The 19112-nt window shown below is 58.2% G+C and overlaps 2 protein-coding genes across 2 annotated transcripts in view; one reads left to right on the top strand and one right to left on the bottom strand.

The window, feature by feature from the left end:
* The window catches only part of CROCC2 (ciliary rootlet coiled-coil, rootletin family member 2), a 63620-nt gene that overhangs the window by 18342 nt on the left and 26166 nt on the right, over window positions 1-19112 (bottom strand). Inside the window, exons 16-23 of the mRNA XM_032479184.1 lie at window positions 14753-14946; window positions 11624-11751; window positions 11023-11192; window positions 10273-10449; window positions 7303-7416; window positions 4342-4485; window positions 1079-1296; window positions 294-453 (exon numbers count right to left, since the gene is read on the bottom strand). Coding sequence (XP_032335075.1) covers window positions 294-453; window positions 1079-1296; window positions 4342-4485; window positions 7303-7416; window positions 10273-10449; window positions 11023-11192; window positions 11624-11751; window positions 14753-14946 — 1305 coding nt within the window. The remainder of the gene's footprint in view (window positions 1-293; window positions 454-1078; window positions 1297-4341; window positions 4486-7302; window positions 7417-10272; window positions 10450-11022; window positions 11193-11623; window positions 11752-14752; window positions 14947-19112) is intronic.
* Window positions 4490-8819, top strand: LOC116663840. The gene is made up of 2 exons (XM_032480749.1): window positions 4490-6413; window positions 8696-8819. The coding sequence occupies exon 1, from the start codon at window positions 5183-5185 to the stop codon at window positions 6305-6307; it is 1125 nt and encodes a 374-aa protein (XP_032336640.1). The 5' UTR covers window positions 4490-5182; the 3' UTR covers window positions 6308-6413; window positions 8696-8819.

Raw genomic sequence — 19112 nt, 5'->3', positions numbered from 1 at the left:
CTCTGTGTGGCGCCCTGGCCGAGCTCCTGGCCCTCAGAGCTCATGAGCGTCAAAATGATTGTCTTCAGCCATTAAGTTTGGTGCTGTTTGGGCCCCGCGGGTTTGAGCAAGGCCCTTCTGCTGGCGGCTCTGGGTCTGGCGACAGACAGTCCTGAAGGCGCAGGCAGCCAGGCCTTGTCTTCAAGCTCCCAGTCGGCAGCCCCACAGGTGCCCTGGGAGCCTGGGGGGTGTCGAAGCCAAGCGCAGGCAGGGCCAGATCTCCCTGGAGGATGGGCTCCGGGGCAGCCCCTCACCTGTCTGCGTAGCTCCTGGAGCTCCCTGCGGGCGTCTGCCCCTGCCCGCTCCGCCTCCCGCAGGCTGGCCCGCAGCTCTCCAGCCTCCTTCTGAGCCAGTGCTTGGGCCTCCTCCAAGACCAGCACCTTCTGCTCCTTCTCCTCCTTGGAACGCTTAAAGCTGAGCAGAGTGTCACGGGCTTCAGTGGGGGGCTCCTCCCGAGGTGACTGTCCTGGCCTCCCGGCAGGCTGCCCACCTCCCTCGAGCCAGATGCTCCCCCAACTTGATTCCAAGTGTTCCTCTGTGGGGCACACTTCTGTCTGGGTCTGATGGTCCAGCTGGCCTGCCCCCCCACCCCCTGCCTTCCCCACCCCTGCTCCACACCCTCCCTCCAGAGATCTAATGTCCAGCACCAGCCGCACCTCTGCTGCTCCCCTGGGAGGCTACACACCCAGCCTGGCTGTCCTGCCTGTGGCAGGCCTCCCGGAGCCACCGGCCAGGCCTCCGCCTCCCTCTGCTACCCACCCTCTGGCTGTCTCCTTCCGGTCACTTAGGGCCATCTTGCCTGCTAAATGGAACGCTCTGAGTGTGAGGACAGGCCTGTCTGCATCCCAGCCTCTGTGCTGGGGCCAGCACGGTGGACCCTTCAGCTGGGCAGCTGGCATCCTAGGTTGGCTTGGTGTGTGCACTCCACCAGCACCTGGCCCAGCCTAGTAGGGCACCCCAGGCCCCACTGCCTTGCCCCTGACTCCTCACTGGGGTTGGAGGGCTCCCTTGCAACTGCTCCTAGGGGCGGCCACCCTACCTGGCCTTCTCGTGCTCAGCCCTGCGGATGGCGGCCCGCAGCTCGGTGTTGGAATCCTGCAGCACGTCCTTCTCGTGGACCTCGTCACCCAGCGCCCGGCGGGCCTCCAGGGCCTCCCTGCGCAGCCCCGCCCGGCTCTCCTCGCTGCCCTGCAGCTCCCGGCGCAGTGCGGCCAGCCCTCCCTGGGCCTCGTCCAGCTGTGCCCGCAGCCTCTTGGCCTGGGTTGAGGAGAGCGGGCAGCTCTAGGGGCCAGCTGGGGGCCCTGGGCCGGGGTCAGCGGTGGCCTCTGGCTCTGGTCTGGCAGCAGGACAGGTGTCCCCCCCTCAAGGACTTGAAGGAGAAGCAGACAGCCTGGCTTTGTCCCCACAGTACCTCCCCTGCTGCCGCTGAGGCTGCAGGGCGGCTCACAAGGGCCTGTCCCAGAGCCCCTGACCCTGGCCCTGGACCTGCCCTGACACTGATCCTGTCAGCAGGGCCGGTGTGGGAAGCAGCGCTGCCCACATATCCGCACTGTCCCCACCTGCTGTCCCTTGTGCCCACTCCTCCCCTTCAGTAACGGTGTGGTGCCTGGGCCACTGCCAGCCCCGGAGTGACCAGCAGGCTCAGGGGCCCAGGCTCCTGATCCCGGAATGGCCATGGGCATGGCCTCTCCCTCAGGCCTCGTTCCCCTGTCGGAGAGGGAGGCAGCGGGGAGGTGGGTCTCTGGGTCACTGCGCCCTCAGCATCCCCCGTCCACTCGGGCCAGGCTGTGGCCATCACAGGCACACGCTTCGATGGCCTCCTAAACCCCAGGGATGGCGACAGTGGAGGCCTGGGGTGGGAAGACGCTGGAGCCAGCGGGGACTTCAGGGCCCAGCAGACAGGATCCCGGCCCCAGGCTGCACTGTGTCTCTGTGAGCTGCCTCAAGGAGAGGGAGAGGCTGCCGGTGTGTCCTCGTCCCCTGCCAGGCCTGCTTTGGGCCCAGGGCAGGACACCCACTGTGCTGGAGCCAGGGCCTGTGCCACCCCTGCACCTGGGCCCTCCTCGCCCCCAGGGCTTCCAGGAAGGGCCCGCTGACTCGGTGGTTCTGGGAGCTGAAGTGTGGGCTGGGGTGAGGGTCCTCACTGCCTTGGGCCCCCAGGCGCAGCCCCTGGTGGGAGGGGCTGGAGGGCAGCGCAGACCTGGGGAAGGGGCAGCCCACCCCTGGACTCCCAGGCTGTGGGGCTGGGGCTCGGCGCTCTGGCCTCGACCAGGGCTCCACCGAGGAGCAGGTGGAGGGAGCCGGCAGAGGAGCCACAGAAACGGAGCTGGGTCAAGGGCCGGTGCCAGGAGCAAACCCCACTTCCCCACTTGGCTGGCTGTGTCAGCAGGACGCTGTCCAGGCCCTTGGCCAGGCCAGCTCCCGCATCCGCCCGCTGTTAGTGTTGTTCTGTTTTTGGGAAGGGCCTGAGTCCCCTCCGCTCCCCTCCCGCCCCCTACATGTGGGAGCCACAACCGTGCGGAGCATTTTCCGCTGAGCTCAGCAGAAATCCACCCCAAGGTCAAGGACCAGCGAAAGGGCCCGTCCATCATAAAAGGAGCTGTTTTCATTTCCCAGGGCCAGGGAGATGAAAACAAGTAAAACAAACGCGGGGGACCTCCCCCACCCCCCGCCTCATGAGAACAACCGTCCCTTTTACAGGAATTTTACAGCCAAATCGCTTAATGTGATTATAGTAATTATTTCTTTACTAGAAATTGTATAAACAGCCTCTTTTGAAATCTCCTGCAGGGAGGCGGCCCGAGGGCTCTGCACGGGGGAGGGAAAGCAGGGGAGGAGCTGTTGTGGGGCCCTGGCCCGTGTGCGCGTGTTCCTGCGTGTGCATTTATGGGCGAGCACACACACGTGTGCTTGTGTGTGTGTGTATGCACACAGCATGTGTGAGCATGTGGTGTGTGCAATTGCACATGTGCACGCACAGACATGCATGTGCATTGTGTGAGCACGTGTGGAGCCACACGTGCTGCTGGTCACACATACGTGTGCTCTCCGTGGTGTCCATACGTGTGTGCAAGTGTGAGGGTGGTGTCCACGCGTGTGTGTGTGTGTGCATCGGGGTGTGGTCTCCATGTGCACAGGAGATGTATGTATCGTGTTAGTGTGTGGCGTGTGCATGTGTGTGATCTGTGTGGTGGGTGCGCACATGCGTGCACACACACAGACCCACATGTGGACCTCGGGCAGGGCTGCGAGAGGCCTGGACGTGCCTCCAGTTTAAAGACTGTGAAAATGCCATGGTCTCCATGGCGACGCTGGGCCAGCCCGGCACCTGGGAGGGCTCTCTGGGCCCCCTCTCTCTGCCATTGTCCCCCTGCCCCCCACCCCCTCACCCGCCTCAGCCTCCCCGTCCTCCGCTCCTTTTCTGGGGGCCCCTCTCCCTTCTGGGGCAGCCTGTCCGGGAACCTGAACTTCCCACGAGGCTGCACTTTCTCCCTTCACCCCCCAGAACAGATGCGCCCCCAGCCCCCCAGCTCCTCCCCCACTGCCCCCAGTTTGAAAGTCTTGCTCTGTTTCCCCGTGTGGTCGCTGACCGGGCCTGACTTCGAAATCTGTTGAAAGGGGACCTTTCTCTTTGGGGGCCAAAGTAAACAGCCTGTCATGTTAAATCACACTCTCTTCCTCTCTCGGCCAGCTCTCCTCTCGGGGGTGCTGGGGGAGGCCCAGCCCCTCTCCTCATTCTGCCGCCGCCTTGGAGGCCTGGTGCGTGCAGGCCGCTCCCCGCAGCGCCGCCCGCCAGTCTTGGCACATGGCCCGGGGAGTGCACGAGGTCGCCTGCTCCCTGCGGGCCCTCCCTCCCCCAGCCCAAATCCCTGTGCCCTCCTGCCCTCCCCTCTCCAGCCGTCCCCAAGTCCTGTCAAATCTCCTTCAGAAACACCTCCCCAATCTGCCTGCCTGCTGAGCCCCAGCCTCGTCTGGCCGGGGCCTCTCCTCGCCCTGCCCGGGGCTGTCCCACCCCGGGACACTGCATATGGCTCCTGGGGGCCCTGGGTCAGGCTCTCAGCCTTGGCTGGGCCCATGCATGGCTGCCCCTGAAAACCCCACCAGACCCCGCCCTTCCCCCACCCCCCATGCCCGGTCCGTGGAGTCTGGACCAGCATCTCCTCACCCAGGGTCTTCCCACGGCTTGTTGGGTGGCTAGGGGCTGGACAAGGGTCCCCTCCCTACCCCTCAGGCCACACCTGCCGCTGGAAGGCCTCCCCTCCCTTCCCTTGTGGAGCCCAGCCGTCCGTAGCATCACCTCACCTCTCTCCCCGCGGTGCTTCGCTCCGCCGCCGTCTCCCGGAGCCTCTCGCTCAGAGCCCTGGCCTCTATCTGATGGGCTGAGATGGCGTCCTCAAACTGGGCCTGCAGGGCCTTCAGCTCTGCAGTCATGGCGCTGACGGTGGCCTGGCAGGGGTTGGGGGGCAGTAAGCCGGCTGTGGCATCAAGGGACCACCTGAAGCGCAGGCACCTGGCCGTCAGCTCAGGCCCACGTGGGCAGCCACACGCTGTCCTGGGGCCAGCCAAGTGGCCTGCTCAGACCACACAAGGTGGTCTCACGCTGACCATGGCCAGTGCCACCAATGCCAGGTCCTGAGGGGACGCAGGGACAAGGGTGGGGGCAGAGGCCCCAGAGGGGACCTTCCCATGCAGAAGGGCTGACCCTGCACCCCCTGAACTTCCAAGCAGGCAGATGGGGGTTGGGGGGACCCACAGTGCCCCCCGCCTCTAAATATGTGAGCACCCACAGCACTGGGGAGGACTTGTGGGGCTCCGCCTGCATCCCTTGGGTGGGGCTGTCCCTGTCGGGACCACGTGGCCATGCTCCATGGCTGGGACATCCTCTCCGGACATGGCTTAGCCTGGGTCTGCTTTCCTGTGGTCACAGGGCCCAAGACCCTCCCCTCAGGGCTAGCAGATGGGCACTTAGGCCAGAGGGTCTTTACTCGAGCAGCCTCCTGTCCATGAACAAGGATGCTACGTGCTCACCCTGAGCCCGAGGCCCAGCCTGATCTCCTGGCCAGGGCACCTCTGCCCCAGGGCAGTCCAGGCCAAGGGGGGCAGTTTCCCCTGCCGGCAGGCGACAGAGCTGGCTTTGTGCTCCATGGGGGTGTGGCAACCGTGCTGCTGCCCCCACCCCTGGGTCTCTGGGAGACCCCCCTACTCCCCTCTGGATCCTGCAGGCCGCTGCCTGAGGGCTCTGGAGGCTGGGGGCTCTCAGGCTGAGCCTCGTCCTCTTGGTGAAGGTGCTTCACTGGTGCTGCCTCTGTTCCGGCCCCCGCTGTCCTGCTCCACTGAGAAGTGTCACCTTGGTTGGCCAGTTTCAGCTGCGCCCCCAAGAAGGCCCCAGCACGGCTGCCGTGAATGCCTCGTGTGGCTGGGAGCCCTCCACTCCCAGGGGCTCCCTCCTAGGTCACCCCACGACTGGAGATCCTTGGCAGGCACTTCTCCCCTCCCTCCCCTCTCAGTGCGTTTTAATTTCCATTTGCCAAGCCGAGGTGGCAAAAGAAGGCTTAACGAGTTCCCAGAAGAGTCGGCTGCTGGCAGGCCATCTCCAGCCCGGGGGGAGACTCAGAGCCAGCTCAAGGGAGGCCCCTCTGCGAGCCGGCTGTCAGCTCCTGGGGTCCTGGGGGTCTTTCCTGGTCCCCTGCCGTCGGGGTGGGTGGAGGGAGCCGCTAGGGGTGGTCAGAGAACGGAGGCCACTGTCCCATGGGGCCTCCCACACCCCTGCGGCTGTGCCTGCGGAAGGGCCATCGGCCTCGGGGGTGGGACGGAGCAGGGTGGGAGCTCTGGGGAGACAGGCTCTTGGGCAAGACTGTCCCGGGCGCCAGGAGCTGCTCGGGCGGCTCTGCTCAGGGACCCGGGGCCGGGCTGCTGTGCAGGCAGTTGGGGTGAAGAAACGCCCTGGGCGCCAGTTCCTAATTGCAACACTTCCTCTGTACAGCGCCCCGCCCCCAGACGCCCCGCAGGTCGGGACACACTGTGTGGCCGCCCCAGGCCCTGTTGTCTGGGCACCCTGCCCTCAGCCAGGGGGCCTTCTCACGCCCACTGCTGTCCCCGGGGCCCGAGCAGTCAGCAAGCAAGGCCCCACTCGTGGGGTCAGCTCCGGGCCCGGCCCTGCGGCCCACGTTCCGTCCACTCACTCATTCACGTAACACCAGGGGAGCATCTGACCCCGCGCCCTTCGGGCTGGGGACACACCAGGACCAGGCTGAAAAGAATCTCCTAGATTAAGTGTGAAGGCGCCCAGACTGGAAGGACGGAGGCAGGAGGCAGAGGAGACGGGGTGCTGGCCCCGCTGAGCTCAGTGGGAGCACGTGGAGCCCGGAGGGGAGGTGAGCAACAGGGTCCAGCCTCACCCTTGACCATGGCCACTCCCTGCAGGGCGGGAGGCTGTCTCCCCAACCCCGGCTCCTGCATCCAGGAACACACTCAGTGCACACGACCCCCACCAGTCCCCCGGGGCAGTGGCCCTGACCCTGAGCTCTCCATCCACGTTCTGTCACCTTGTCTTTGTATCACTCACGCGGGGGTTGGCACCACTTCATAAATGGGCTGAGGCTACCCTGCCAGTGACAGCAGTGGGTGCCCAGCCCTGCCCGTGGGGTGGGGGTACAGGGCCCCAGGGTTGCCGCCCCCACCCCCGTCTCAGCTGCTGTTGCCTGCCCCGCTCCCCCAGACATGGGCTCCTGAAGAGGAGTCAGGGTCCCCAGGTGACCCTAGCTGGCTCCCACAGTGGCCTCCATGAACATGTGGGCCTCTGTCCACTGGCCCGAGGTGGGAGGCTGCCTGCTGGGGTCTCTCCTGGCCCCTGGGTGGACGCCTCTCTTCCTGGTTGGGTTTCTCCTTTGGAAGGGGCCCCTCCAGTGAGCCGGCCCCCAGAGGCCCCTGAGCACGCCTCCCGCAGCTTCTCTTTCCCACGGGCAGCTCAGGTGCAGACAGGTGAGGCTGGGGCTGGAGGGCTGGCGGGCGCGGGCCTGGGTTCTGCCGCACTTGCTGCTGGCTCATTCGCAGCCCCAGGCCCTCCTCTCGCTGGCTTCTGCCCCGCCCCGCCCCATCGCTTTCTTCCCTTAGTATCCCCTCCCAGCAGGAGACCTGCAGAGGCCCAGGGGAAACTGAGGCTCAAGGATCAGGGATGGAGGCATGTGTCTCTGTGAGCAGGCAGGAGGGGGCGCATCCAGGGGTCTGGTGGGGCCAGCAGGGCCATGCCGGTGTGGGGCTCACCTCAGCTCGTGCCTGCTGGCTCCGGGCCTCCTGCCGCGCCAGGTCCAGCTCCTGCGCGGTGCTCGCGAGCTCCTCCCTCAGCCGGTTCATCTCCGTGTCCTTCAGAGACAGGGCCTGGGCGACCAGGGTGGGGTGCTTGTGAGAGGGCCGGGGGCCCGCTCTAAGGGGAGGCTTGGCCGAACGCTGGATTCCCCAGCCCTTCCTGGCTCCATGTCCCCGCTCCGGAAGGAGGCAGCCCCTCACAGGCCTCTGTGTCCAGAGGGGGTGGGTGCGGCCCCCTCTCCCCCTGGACAGGGTCCAGCCTCCCAACTTGGGCTGGGCGGCCCCCCGACCAGGGCGTCCTTCCCCCTCCCACCTGCACCTGCCCAACACCTGCTCTTTCCCAGCGTGGGTCAGGGGGCTTCACGGACCACCTCCTCCCCAGAGCAGCCCACCCGGTCCAGGCGATGCTTCCTGAGCACAGGGCAGGCACCACTGATGGTCCTGAACCTCCCCAAATGCTTCATGTCCCTCAGGGTGAGGAGGCGTGCATGAGGCCCCGAGGGGCCGCGTTTCTCCCATCAGCACTGCTCTGTCACCAGGCTGTGGGGGCGGCAGGAATTCGGCAACACCTGTGGGTCACACATGCACATTCTCTCCATGCCCAGGCCCACTGGGGAAGGCAGCCTGGGGACACGCGTGGACGAGTGTGGGGCGACCCATGCTCAGGGCCACCGGTGACTGTGTGTAACACTTGTAACTGCAACAGGAGTCCCACCCAAGGGAGGCCAACAAAACACACGGTGATCCGTGAGACCGCTGGGGCATTACGCAGCTGTGAAAAAGCAATCAAGCCCTGGAAACAGGGTGGAAAGGCCCCAGGTCTGTAGATCCTGAGACGAGGAAGGCCTGGAGTGCCGCACGTACTCTGCACGCCCGCGCTGCGGGGGCGGGCCTGACAGCAGGCTCCCCTATCTGCCGGTCTGGGCGCTGGAGTCTCTGAGAGGACGTTCCAGAACAAAGAATCTCTTTTTTTCGTCCTGGGTCCCTGGGGCGGTGCGGGGAGCCTGCAACCCCGCGGAACTTCACGAGTCGGGGGTGTCTTGGTTATCCACGGGCCCTGGGATCCCATCTGAGCTTGCTCTAACAAGGTGATTAGAACACTGGGGCAGTGAGATCGCTCACCTCCCAGCCTTGGGGAGGGGCCGGACGCTGAGTTCAGGCAATCACACCCGCGCGAGGGAGCCCTGGAGCTGCCCGGCTGGTGAGCGCCCTCACGTGCTGTCGCCGCCCCAGCAAGAGGGCTGCGGGGGCAGCCCTTCCTGGTCACTGCTTGGCAGCTTTGTCCTCCACGGCAGGCCTGGCGGACGGCCATCCAGCCACCTGCCCACCACCCACCCCTCTGTCCATCCAGGACCACTTGCCCGGACTCTACGGGGAGAAGGCCAGTCCCTGCGTCTCTTCACTGGGCTTGTCCTGCCCCCGAGTCCTCTACGGTAGAACTATGACTGTACGTGTGCTGTTTCCTTGTGTTCTGTGAGTCACCCCAGTGCACTGCTGAAACTGAGGCTTTCTGCTCAGAAATGCACACCGTCCCCAGACACCCATGGAGTGCTGGTTCCCTCTCTGCCACAACAGCCTGTTCCTCCTTTAAGCCCCGCCCCTGAAGCGCCATCACAGCTGGAAGGCCTTTGCTCCCTGCCTTTCAGGAAGCGGAACAGAGGAGCAGCAAAGAACGAGGACCCCAGTGGCCAGCAGGTGCACTGCGCAGCCCTGGGCAAGCTATTCACCATCTGTGAATCTTGCTTCCCCACCAGTAAAACTGGACAAAGAAGGGCACGCATCCCACTGTGCTGTGAGAATCCAAGCAGGAAGCAGAGAGTCCAACAGTAAACCTTGGGTGTCCCTGCGACCGTGACTCCTCCCCTGCCACGTGGGACTTGTACCGACATCAGGAGTCCTCGCACACCATGTGACAACCCGCAGGAGCGTGTTTGCCCGTGTGCTCCATTCGCTCAGCAGCGAGTGAGTGCTTCGAGGTGTACTGGAAGAGGCTGGACTCAGAGGGTAGCTTTTATGTGCCCAGTGCCTGAGTTCCAATAGCCTGTGGGCTGGAGGATGGGCAGGTGGCTGGCTGATGGCTGCTGGATACATTGATGGACGGCTGGCTGGATGATCAGATGGGCGGATGGATAATCAGACACATAGATGGATAGTGGATGTGGATGGACAGCTGAGTGTGTGGACAGAGGGAAGGATCTTTGAGTGGATGGTTGGGCGGTTGAGTGAGTGAATAGAGGAGGGTCAGATGAGTGCATGGATAGTTGGATGGATGGATGGTTAGATGCATGGATAGTTGGATGGATGGATGGTTAGATGCATGGATAGTTGGATGGATGGATGGTTAGATGCATGGATAGTTGGATGGATGTTTAAGGAAACTGGTGGATAGATTATGGTCAGTTGGGTGTGGTACTAGACGGCCATGTATGTGGATGGACAGATGGCTGTGTGAATAGAAGGATGGATATTCAAGGGAGTGGATGGATGATGGACAAGTGAATGGAGTTGGGGGGGAGGGTACAGCTCAAGTGGTAGAGTGCATGCTTAGCATACACAAGGTCCTGGGTTCAATCCCAGGACCTCCTCCATAAACAAACAAACAAACAAACAAACAAACCTAATCACCTCCCCCCCCTGCAAAAAATTTTTTTTGAAAAAAAAATGGAGGGACAGTGAAGAGCATGGATGTATAAATGGGCAGGTAGATTAATGGGCAGAGGGATGAGTGGGCGGACAGGTGAATGGAGGGATGGATGGTTGGATGGAGGGATGGGTGGGGGTCCGTCCACCAGGCCTGCTGTGGAAGACAAAGCTGCAAGGCAGTGACCAGGAGCAGCCGCCCCCCCCCCCCCACAGCCCTCTTGCTGGGGCGGCGACGGCACGGGGAGGTGGAGGGGAGGATGCCCTGCTGCTCGCAGCCCCCGTCACCTGCTGCGTCTCCTGTTCCAGCTGAAGGAGACGCTCCTCCTGCTCGTGCTTCAGGCTCTGAATTTCCTCCCTCAGAGCCTCCCCCTTGGCTGCACCTCTTGCCACCAGCTCCTTCTCCTGCTCCAGCCGGCGTGCTGACACTTCCCTCTCCTCCGTCAGAGACAGACGCAGGGCCTCCTGGGCCGAGGAAGAGGGACGGGCAGCGAAGACGCCAGGTCAGGACTCGTGAGCCAGCAGGCGCCTGTGGCCCTGGGTGGGGGACGGTTCAGGGGGCGCCAGGGCAGGACGTGCACCGGGGACCACCCAGTCCAGCCGGCTTCACGACCTCGTGCCGTACACAGTGACACTGAAGCAAGGGCCGCAAGGGGCTCTCTGGGCCTCCGTGTCCACCGTCCCCCAGGTACCTCACACCTGAGCTTCCACAGAGCCCCAGGCGCCCCGACGGCCACGGGTGCAAGGACGTGTCAAACAAGGCCTGCAGGAGCCTGCAACCAGTGGGACGGCTCAGACGGGCCCTCCGATCACGGCCGGGTCAGCTGACATGGGGGAGACCCCCCTGTGAGGGACCGGTGTTGCACGCACACTCTGGGCCACACCCTGGCTGCCCACGTGAGCTGTGCAGAGTCCTCCCCTGGCCCCGCCTCAGTGTGGTCTGGGCACCTCTGTCTCCTGGGGCCCCTCCCCTGCCGTCCTCTGGGACTGGGGTAGACTCCAGGGAGGCGACCGGGCAGTGGTCCCCGGGCAGCAGACCTTCTCCCTCTGGAGCCGGGCCAGGTCCTCGCGGTGGGCCAGCACCCGGCTCTCCAGGGCCAGCTGCACGTCCCGCTCCTGCTGCGCCACCTGCCGCCGGAGCTGCCCCACGTCCCACTGCAGCCTCGTGTCCTGGACCTCCCAGGTGCTTTTCAGCTGCTCCAGTTCCACTGAGAAGTGACAGGTGCATCAGAGACTGGCTGCCCCTCCCACCCCCAAAACACCCTGCAGCCCCCATGAGCTCCCTGTGGAGTGACAGCCCCCTCAGCTCTGCCCAAGCTGGCAGGACAGAGCTCCACGCCCCCGTGCAGGTGTGCGCCCGGGTCGCCGCCCAGCGCTGGCTGGCTGGCACGTGGCTGGGTGGGCTGAGGGGCAGGAGCACAGGGGATGGGGCAAGGGGCTGCCATGCTGACCCTGGGCCACAGCCCAGTTCTGAGCCTTGGGCCAGCACTGGAAGCAGGCTGGGCAGGTGCCCGGCCCTCACCAACAACAGTGGTGCTACCCGGTCAGCCGCGAGAGCTCTAGGCTGTGTCTGGGCCCCTTCAGGGCCCTTCCAGGGCTGACGCGGGGGGAGGAGCCTGGGGAGCCCGTCCGCGAGCACCTTGCAAGGCCTGCTGGGCCAGCCTGGCGCTCTGGGCCTCTCCCTCCAGCTGCTCCTGCTGTGTCTGCAGCTGTGCTGTCAGCTGCTGGGCCTCAAAGAGGCTGCTCTCCAGAGAGTCCCTCTCGGCCCTGCAGAGAGTCAACAAATGACAGAGCGAGTCACCCACCAGTGAAGGATCCCGCGGAACAGGGTGGTGCAGAAGCCGCCTGCTAGAATGGGGCCTGCCAAAGCCAGGCGGGTAATTCGAAAGGTAACCAGAGGACACACCAGAGGACTCTAAAAACAAACTGGACCCTACACAAAAAACGCTCCAGGTGGATTCAAAAGCTAAATGCAAAACCAAACCAAAGCAAAGCAGACAGCGACAAAACAAGTCAGAGCTGTAAAGATAGTAGAAAAAATACAGAAGGGTGTTTTACAATTTTAAGCAAGACACAAAAGGCAGAAGACAAAATAAAGAGGCCAACAGATCTGAATACACTTAAACAGAGGGGGATGGAGCTTTTGTGCGGAAAAGATTCCACAAACAGAGTCAAAAGACAAGGGACAGACTTGGAGGAAAAACTGCACTAAATATATAAAGGGTTAATATCCGTCATACACAAAGAGCTGCCAGCAATCAATGACAGAAGGCGAATGACCCCACAGAAAAAGGAGCACAAGGTCTGTCATTCACAAAGCAGACACAAATGGCAAATAAACGTGTGAAACTTACTAGCATTCAAGGGGGTTCAAACCATGACTATGTGTTACTGATCACGCACCACGTTAGCAAAATCTCAGAATAATGATCATATCTAGTGTTGGCAAAGGTGTGAGGACCATTTTTTTGGTGGAGGAGGGTACTGGGAAATTTCAAAATGTCAAGTGTGTGTATCTTTGAGCCAGCAATTCCACTTGTAGGTGTCAGTTCCTTACAAATGCACACAAACCAGTCACGCAGCGCAAGTGTGCTCCCCATGGCTTCACACCGGGCGCTGATCACTCCTAGCTTCACGCTGACAAATGGCAGGATGCTTTAGAAATGGCGATGCATCACATCATTGCTAACGAGGTCGGGGAAATGCTCTTCTCTATTTTCCCCGAAAGAGTGGCTCTGAGCAGCAGCCGCCAGAGCAGGACTTCGCACGCAGCACGATTCCTCTGTGCGAAGAAGCCATCTGTGCGTCTGTGCACCCAGGTGTAGTCGGTGTGGACACGGCAGCTCACAGCCGCACCTCCTGAGGAGCGGGAAGACGCGGCCTGCCTTTCTGACAACCAGTCCGTCAGTCACCAGCCAGCCAACGAGCACGTTTTAATAGTTTCTGTGCTCCATCACGTGCTGGGTGACGTTCAGTGGAAGAACCACCAAGCAAGCAACACGAGGACACACCATAAACACTGCACAAACACCCATGTGAAGACACAGACAGCCGGCGCACAGCCGTCCTGGTCCCGCCTTGGTCTCCCGCGGGCCCCTGCACAGCACTGCCACCCTTGGCGGTGGTAGGGCGTGCCAGCACCTTCCAGGTTTCCCTGATGGCTTCAGAGCCCAGAAACCCCACTCCTCTGACACCCCAGTCTCTCTTCCAGCCCCCCTCTGTAAGCATCCTACGTGCCCCCTCTCCCCACGTCTGCGCGAGAGCTCCCTTCGCCTGGGCTGCCCTCCCCAGCGCTGCATGTGAAGCCCCCTTTCTGTCTGCCTCAGACCCTCCTCCCAGATGCCCGCCTGGGACCCTCAGACAAATCTTCACCCAGAGCTGGAGACCCAGAGGATGTGTCCAGTGTCTCCCTCCACTGGAGCCCAAGAGCACCTTGCCTCCTGGAGGGAGGCTGAGCATGGTGGCAGGTGGGGACCTCAGTCTATCTCACTGCAGTCTTCTCAGGGCCTCGGGCTGGGGGCTGGAGGACCTCAAAACCCAGGGTCTTTGGTCATCAGGAGAAGTGAGGTGCTGCAGCAGCCCTGTGACCAGACTGGTCCCTGGGAAATGCGGTGGAGCGGTCATGTGACTCCATGCGGGGGCTGCAGGGCCACAACATACAGAGGCCCTGGGGTCAGGGCAGAGGCTGGAGGAGGGACTGCTGACCAGGGCCCGAGATCTGGGCAGCACATGCTGGCGGGAGGCAAGAGGCCTTCAACCTCTGCCCTCTGAGAACTGGTGGGGCCTGGGACGGGGCTGGGGGCAGGGTGCTGGGACCCTCTGATGCCGCCCTCCTGGAGAAGCCTTCATCCAGCTTCCTGTTCCAATTCCTGACTTCCACTGGGAGGGGAGATTTCTGTGAAGAAGCTCAAGGACTCAGGGCTCCAAATTTCCCCATGGTCGCAGATTCTGGGATTGTGAGAGGAAATCTTTCTGCAAAAGTACTTAGATGTTCCTGAGAAGGGCACCAGGGCAGACAGCTACCAGGTTCTGGACATTGTCAGACGTCACAGGACCAGCTCAGTGCACCAGGCAACAGCCCACAGGGCACCTCCGTCCTTGCCTACAAGCGTCTGCTCCACATTTCCTGGAAGTGGCCCCAGTGGTCTTCAGGGATCACCCTGCCCCTCCCTCAGCCTCTCGGTTCCCTGGGGCTGCCATGGGACCCCAGCCTGCCAATCTGAGCCCTGTGATCAAAGGAATCAAGCAGCTCAAGACGGCGTGAGCAGCAGCAATCAGGCCTCATGGAGAGAAGGGCGCTCTGTCTCCTGGAGAAGGGAGCCGAGAGTGGCCACTGGCCATCTTGCCACCTCTCATCTTGAGCCTGCCCAAGAATGAAGTCTCCTCAGAGTCGAACAGCACTGACGGGGCAGAGGTGAGACCTTGAGGGCACTGAGGGAGCGCCTGGACCCAGCCTTGCCTGAAGCAGTGTGTACCCTGAACTGCTCAGATCCATGAGCAAGACATTCCACATCTTTCCGCTGGTCAGAGGGGTTTATGCTACCTGCCACCTGGCTGGTGCAGCCACCTCTCTCAGGAAGGCCGTCACAGGGCTCTCACTGGATTTACCTCTTCCAGGTGCTCCCTGACCCCACAGGCACTGTGTTCACCCCTCCCTTACAGCCTTTCTCCCTGCCCTACAGCTGCTGAGTGACTGCCTGTCCCCTACACAGTGGTTTTCTGAGGACAAGGCCATGTGACCACTCCCTGCTGGTGGGTCCCCAGGTACCTGAGGTCAGCTGCTTCATCAGCCACAAGCTGGCCCTGCCTCTCCAGGGCCTCCTGCTTGGCCAGCAGCTGGGCCCGCTCCTCAGACAAAGCCTCCTTCTCCTGCAGGGCCCTCTGGAGAGCATCCGTCTGGGCCTCCTGGTCCTGTAGTCTCCGGGTCAGTTCCTCCTCCAGGGCCTGCTTCTCACATGTGACCTGGGGGTGGGGGGAAGGGCCCAGCAGAGAAAGAGACAGTGGGAGGGTGAGGAGGGGCCTCTCGAGGAGAGGGAAGGACTTCAGAAAGAGTGGTTTCATGCAGAACTGCATGGCAGGAACAGTGGAGAAGGAGGGTGGCTATGGGACATACTGGACCTCAGGTGCCTGTGTGTCTTCACAGGAGAGGGGCCTGCACTCCTGGAACCATGACGGAGAAGCTACTGAGCTGAACACCCTCAGGTGGGAGCCAGCAGCCAGTCTAAGTGGTAACCTTTGTGGGGCCACAAATGTGCAAGGTCAGGAGACATTGCACAGAAATGCAAGGAGGTGCGAGAGGACCAGACAAACACCTCCACCAAGAACATCACAAAGACCTGGACAAAACAGCACGGGCATCTGTCTGAGGCCTCAGAAGGCTGCCGGGCAGCTGGGACTGAAGGAGGCAGACCCTGGAGGAAAGGGAGACGGCAGAGTGAGCCCACCATCTGGTACCTCTTCTCTCCCCAGAGCGTCAGCTGTCTTAAAAGTTTGGGCTGAGGCATGAGAAGCCAAGGAGAGCTTCTGGCAGCCCTGTGTGGCCTCCAGAGCCCAGACACTCAAGTTCACAGCTGTCCAAGCAGGGGCAGGGGGCCTGACCAACAGCTCAGGTGTCCAGCTGTGCTCACAGAAAAGCTATGTCCTAGTAGTCATGGTGAATCAGAAATAGACCATCCTTCAAAAAACTAAAGCTCAGGTTTGAATCACTTTAATCATGGATTTTGGTAATTGTCTGCCTCCACTGCCCACTGGGATCAAAAGTCAGCCCTCCCTGGAAGAAGAGCAGCATCACCAAGACCCTCAAATTAATTCTATGATTCTCATATATGACACTCGGCATTTAACCAACAGGATCAGGCATATCAAAGACAGAATCGTGTGGCAAAAAACCACATATAAGAACACAAAGTGGACACACATGCCTCCCCGCCACCCAGATACTGGAGTTATCACACACAGGCTTTAAAATAGCTGTGATTAACATGTTCAAAGAGATAGTAAAATGTAGAATTTCACAATAGAACTGACACTTAATATAAATAATATCATTTAAAAATACAATAAGCCCAAATCAACAGATGGGCTCAATGGCGGGTTATACAGAATAGAAGACATAACAATGTGAAAGATAAACAAAATAATGTATTAGATTGAATCATGACGAGAAAAAAGGAGGGAAAATACAGATGAGAGTGTAAAAGGCATACAGGACAAGGTGAAAGGTCCAACATACATGTAATCAGAGCTGCAGAGGGAGGGGGGAGAATATTTGAACAGATACTGGACAAGAAGTTTCCAAGTCAAATCAAATACATCGAGACACAGATTTAAAATGAGCTATAATCCCTCCAAAAGGATAAATACAAAGAAAACGTCACATAAATCTAGCTCAGTACACTTTCTGAATACCAACGATAAAGAAAAAATCTTTAAAAATCAGAGGGAAAAAAGCACACTTTACCTACAAAAGAGCAGCAATAAGACTGATATTTGACTTCCAAAGAGCAACAATGAAAGCCAGAGAATCATGGAATGAATTCACCAAAACGCTGAATGAAAATGACGGCTGTCCTGGTACCTTGTACCCAGTGGAAGGATTCTCCATCAATAAAGAGCACAGCGCTCTGCTTCTGAGGATGGTGAGGATGTTGGGGAACAGCCTCCCCACCACGGCAGCTAGGAAAGCTGTACAATGTGCCTTCAACGTATCTGTGTGAAGGCCCTTGAGATACCCAGGCAGCCAAGGCCCCAGGGAGCCGATCACAGAGAGAAGGGGATTCAAGTGAGCTTGATGTTCTGCCACAGATTTCCCCTTGAGGTGTCCGCAGCTCCCAAGTAGCACAGGGCCCAGAGCATCGGGGGCCAAGGAGGAAGCCTCAGCTAAAGGGCTGGAGCGCGACCTTTGGCTTTGGCTTTGGCTTCTGAAACTGAGGACACAGGACCTGGAGTTCAGAGCCACCAGAGCAGCCAGGGCACAGGAGGCTAGGACATCGCAGAGGAGGTAAGTCTGAGATTCCATGTATGGTTTTTAAATGATACTTAAAAAAATAACTCGTAAAAAGGGGCTAAGGAACAATGAAGCTGAATAAAAAGTGGCAGCAAGGGCAGGCAGAGCTTTTGGCGATCTCACAGAGCTGGGAAAACAACCTGGAGTTCACGGTGGGGCCAGTCAGGAACACAGGAGGGCTGCGGTTCACCCTGAGGTAAACGTCCTGGCGTGACCACTTCTCAGAAAAGACTGGAACCAGTTACAACCCAGCTCAACCCAACACTGGATAAGGGTGATCCTACCCTTCTCCTGATGTTCCAAAATCAAAAGTGAATGCCCTTGGAGGAAGTTTATATCACTCAGAGCCTCGGATTAGCTCTACAGAAACATAAAGTCTGTTGCTCAGGAGCTATTACGCATCCAGGAGGTAAGACCAAATGACTGGAAACTAAGAGGCAAAAGACAACAGAAACAGACCCGTTAGGGGATGAAGATGTCGAAGTTACCAGACAAAGACTTGAAAAAGACTGTAATTAATATGTTCAAGAACATATCCAAGAAGATGAAGAATTTCACCAGATAACTGAAGTGTGTGTGGTTGAAGTTACCATTTAAAGCAAAAATATTAATAGTGTAGAGCTTACAACAATATATGTAGAAATACAAATATGGAAACAAGTACAAAGGACAGAAGGGACAAGTGGAATACATTGCTGTCGGGACCTGACATTGTGAAGCAGTATTATATTATCTGAATATACATTGTGCACGTCATAATTTTAGAGTAATCACTAAAATAATAACAGAAAGAGGTATAGCTAAAAAATGAACAGAGAACATAAAATGGAATACTAAATAAATATGCAGCTAGCCCAAAAGAAGTCCAGAAAGGAGAAATATGAAAATTTTTAAAAAGAGATAAATAGAAAACAAACACCTGGGTGGTAGACTTATCCAAGCATATCAAGTTACATTACATGTAAATGATATAAACAATCCAATTAATAGAGATTGTCAGAGTAAATACAGAAGCAAGACTCAACGTTAATCAACATACTTTAAACATATAGACAGAGACAAATTGAAGGTAAATATGTGGAAAGGATATAACATGGAAAAAATTAAGCAAAGAACGTTGGTGTGGCTCCATCAACAGAAAAGGTAGATCAAGAAAAAGGGTATCAGTGAAGATGAGGGGGGACATTTTATAGTGATAAAAATTCATCACAAAGACATAAAATATTAATTTGTATACTTCTAATAATAGGAACTCAAAATATATGGAGCAAAAATAGACAGAACCAAAGGTAGAAGTAGACAATTCCACAATCTAGAGATTTTAATGTCTTTCTGGCAGTAATAGGACACATAGACAAAAAACCCAAAGAAGTAAAATAAACCCCATTGGGACACAGAAGATTCAAACAACATCATCAAGCAACTCAACTTAACTGATAGTTGTAATACTACACTCAGCAAGAGCATAGTGTGTGCTCTTTTTACACGAACATGGAATGCTCAACAAGATGGATAATATGCTGGGGCCGTAAAACATGCTTCAGTACATTTAAATCTGTTCAGATACTACGGAGTAGGTGTTCTGACTATAATGGAATTATATTAGACATTGATAAAAACGAGATACTTAGAAAATTCCTACTTTTGGAAATTATGTAATATATGTCTAAATAATCCATGGGTCAAAGAAGAAATCACATGGAAAGTGAGAAAATAGTTTGAACTGAATGATAATAAAAATACAACAAGCAAAATGATTAGGATGCAGAAGAAGAAACAGCCACCAGATCAAGTAGGCAATCTGAAAAGACCTGCATCCATCAAAGAATTGACCTTGCTATCAAAACTTTTCTCACAAAGAAAACTCCAGACCCAAACGATTTCCCTAGTGAATTTTTTTAACACTTAAGGAAGAAACACGCAGATTTTAAAACACTTTCAGGAAACAGAGGAGGAGGGAACACTTTCCAATTTATTCTGCGAGGCCAGCATAATCCTAATTCCAAATCTGACAAGAATATTATGAGGAAAGAAAATTACAGACCAATATTCCTCATGAATATGGATGTAAATATCCTTAACAAAATGTTATGAAACTGAACAAACATGTATAAAATGGTTA

This window comes from Camelus ferus, chromosome 5, assembly GCF_009834535.1.
Source record: "Camelus ferus isolate YT-003-E chromosome 5, BCGSAC_Cfer_1.0, whole genome shotgun sequence".
NCBI lineage: Eukaryota > Metazoa > Chordata > Mammalia > Artiodactyla > Camelidae > Camelus > Camelus ferus.
This window is presented reverse-complemented; position numbering and strand designations above follow the sequence as displayed.